Genomic DNA, 3,721 nt, shown 5'->3' with positions numbered 1-3,721 from the left:
AACAAAAGTAAAATTTCAACTTGTTTTAATTAAAATAGTAGTTTAAAAAATAAACTGATGGGAACGTTTAGTTTTATGTTATGACTAACTTATGGTCACAAACAAAAGTAAAATTTCAACTTGTTTTAATAAAAATACTAGTTTAAAAAATAAACTGATGGGAACGTTTAGTTTAATGTTCTGACTAACTTATGGTTACAAACAAAAGTAAAATTTCAACTTGTTTTAATAAAAATACTAGTTTAAAAAATAAACTGATGGGAACGTTTAGTTTAATGTTCTGACTAACTTATGGTTACAAACAAAAGTAAAATTTCAACTTGTTTTAATTAAAATAGTAGTTTAAAAAATAAACTGATGGGAACGTTTAGTTTTATGTTATGACTAACTTATGGTCACAAACAAAAGTAAAATTTCAACTTGTTTTAATTGATCACCTTTATGTTATATGATATAGCAACATGAGTTGGTTTCTTAAGAAACATTTGATAACTATATAGACATTATTAAGATTTTGCATGTGAAATTTCAAAATTTTCTGATGCATAAAAGTATTTTTAATTTTAAAATGAAAATTACTTTGCATGATAGATAGGCAAGATGTGAAAAGAAAAAAAAGGCATGAGAGAAACATTGCTATACAAACCTACCTTAAGACTTAATAAAAAATTTATATTTTGTGTATGAAAGCATTGTAATGTTTACTGATAATCTGCCAAATTTCGTTAATATTCACTTACTAATTTAAAAGTTATAGCATGAAAACTATAACAATCACAAAACGGTTAGACACTCTTCACTCTGAAATTACATATCAAGTCGTTACAAGTGAAAAGTAATGCTTCATGACAGTAAGAACTCATCAAATTAACTTGTAAATAATAAAATTCTAGAATTATATATAGTTAATCACCTTGTCAGCTAGTTCTCGAACTGCTCGATCTTTCTCTTCCTTGTAGTCATTTTCAAGTCTCTCTTTAAAATCTTTAAGAAGCTTGCTATAGTTGTTGCTACAGGCACAACTATCACACAGTGATTTACCGTCTGGTTTCTCGGACCCACCTTTAGGTAGTAAACCACTTAAAAGCTGTGGTAAAGTAATGATAATGAATCTCAACTCCGTCAAATGTTAAACAAACCTTCTTAGCCACTACAAGATATTTCACAAATAAAAATATTTCTAACACTAAAAAAATTATGTTTAAAAATGTGACAAACGTGACAGGTGGTACAATATCATTAGGATAGAGGAGTAATCATTCCCTGTTAATCTACTGTAAATCACAATCTACGATTTTCTTTTGTATTCATTTTGATTAATAATTCAAAAATACCATTTCTAAACTATCACATTTTTCTTTGTATTTAATGAAAGTTTAACGGTAGTTAACATTATTACCTCAGAATGACTGTTTTGTTTTATTTAACATTGCTAACAAATACAGGTCAACAAAATAGGCCATGTGAAGAAAATAAATGTGATGATCACTTATTCATTTTCAGTATCTTATTATCATCCATCCTACCTTTTTTGGAGTCTGTGTACAAACTGAAACTTTAGCTAATGGTGACTCCTGACTGGATGATGATACAACATTGTTATCATCAGGTGATGCAGCTTCCTGCGTAAGAAACAAACTAACTTTCAAATAATATGTAAACAATGCTATTCTTATAGATCGTTTATAAATAATATGTAAACAATGCTATTCTTATAGATCGTTTATTCAACCTATTCCACTAAAACAAGTTGAAATTTTACTTTTGTTTGTGACCATAAGTTAGTCATAACATAAAACTAAACGTTCCCATCAGTTTATTTTTTAAACTAGTATTTTAATTAAAACAAGTTGAAATTTTACTTTTGTTTGTGACCATAAGTTAGCCATAACATAAAACTAAACGTTCCCATCAGTTTATTTTTTAAACTAGTATTTTGATACAATCAAATAAATTAAACGTTAACAAAGTATCATATTTATTCCTCTATATACATATGATAAAAATAATTTTTTAACAAATTATTTAAAAGACTTCAAATTTCACTTTGTTGAGTCAGAAAGAGAAATAATTTATTTTAACATAAAACATCAAAGATGATAGAATATAGTCTCATTAAGAGAGAGAGAAAAGATAGCGTATTGAAAAACTGTTAGACGCTCTTCATCCTGAAATCACATGTTAACCCTTTTGAGACGGGTCACAGGTGAAAGGCCATGTCATCTTGTTTTTGACTCACATTCAAAATTTTATTGAACTACTATTTCATGAATTTATGTCTAAGTTTGGTATCAGACTGTAGATTATGATTCAAATTTTTGTACTATATTAAAAAAACACAGATAAACATCAATTTTTTGTGTGTCACGTGGTATGTTGAATGCAGCACTGGTTTAAATTAGATGTTTATGAAGTCAAAATACTAAGTTTATAGTTTCATACAAATCAGAAACTCAAATTACAGATATTGACAAGCTATAATGTAAAATAAGAAGGTCTTATCTTTTCTATTTGCTAAGATATTGCTCACATAATACATCAAATACAGTGGCAACCCGCTCACCTCTTTCCATTTTTGAAAATGCTCCCTTATATACACATACTTCTATATATATGACATGAATAACCAATCGGAAGCTCAAAATGTCCCCCTAGTGGTTTTCTCATCCTTTCTAATGTACCTAATGCCATTTCTTTCTTTTAAACCAAGATTTCAATGAGGTAGGTTGTGTCTTTAGTCTGCTCGAAATTTCATATTAATTTACAGCTTAATTACTAAGTTTGATAAATTATAGATGAATTCTATGGTATTGATGTAGTAATTTATGATTTTTTTAGATATTCAAATGTATATATAAAACCTAAAAAAAATATTTTGTTTCATATTCTCCATGTACAAAATTTTTAAAGGCTTAGCAACCTACATCAAGCAGCAACTGAGTACAAAGGTCGTAACTAGAAGAGATAATTGTTTGCTTTACTTCTTTATTTACTGTTCTATGTTTAGGAAAATAACTTTAAGAACTTATTTCAAAATAGTGACAATCTATATACATATATAATGTATAATAATTGAAATGTGACTGTATTTTACAAAATACTAGTCGACTAAAACATAGCCAAGACAAGTTACTTTGTACAAACCAAAGTATTCTAGTAAATATTTTAGATTCTATAAATAGTACTTAACTTATTTGATTGTATGTATTTAGTAAATATTTTAGCATTATATAAATAGTACTTAATTTATTTGATTGTATGTATTCTAGTAAATATTTTAGTATTATATAAATAGTACTTAATTTATTTGATTGTATGTATTTTAGTAAATATTTTAGTATTCTATAAATAGTACTTAATTTATTTGATTGTATGTATTTTAGTAAATATTTTAGTATTCTATAAATAGTACTTAATTTATTTGATTGTATGTATTCTATTAAATATTTTAGTATTCTATAAATAGTACTTAATTTATTTGATTGTATGTATTTTAGTAAATATTTTAGTATTCTATAAATAGTACTTAATTTATTTGATTGTATGTGTTTTAGTAAATATTTTAGTATTATATAAATAGTACTTAATTTATTTGATTGTATGTATTCTAGTAAATATTTTAGTATTATATAAATAGTACTTAATTTATTTGATTGTATGTATTCTAGTAAATATTTTAGTATTATGTAAATAGTACTTAATTTATTTGATTGTATGTATT

General features: G+C 25.5%; 1 protein-coding gene across 1 annotated transcript in view; it reads right to left on the bottom strand.

Moving 5' to 3' along the window:
* Window positions 1–913: 913 nt before the first annotated feature.
* Window positions 914–3,721, bottom strand: part of LOC106475210 (zinc finger MYND domain-containing protein 11-like) — a gene marked incomplete at its 3' end in the record, with an annotated part of 30,254 nt that continues 27,446 nt past the window's right edge. The window contains exons 9-10 of the mRNA XM_013935906.2: window positions 1,527–1,622; window positions 914–1,087 (exon numbers count right to left, since the gene is read on the bottom strand). Coding sequence (XP_013791360.2) covers window positions 914–1,087; window positions 1,527–1,622 — 270 coding nt within the window. The remainder of the gene's footprint in view (window positions 1,088–1,526; window positions 1,623–3,721) is intronic.

Source organism: Limulus polyphemus, unplaced genomic scaffold, assembly GCF_000517525.1.
Source record: "Limulus polyphemus unplaced genomic scaffold, Limulus_polyphemus-2.1.2 Scaffold8223, whole genome shotgun sequence".
NCBI classification, from domain to species: domain Eukaryota; kingdom Metazoa; phylum Arthropoda; class Merostomata; order Xiphosura; family Limulidae; genus Limulus; species Limulus polyphemus.
The sequence above is the reverse complement of the archived record's forward strand: the minus strand, read 5'-3'. Positions and strand labels throughout refer to the sequence as shown.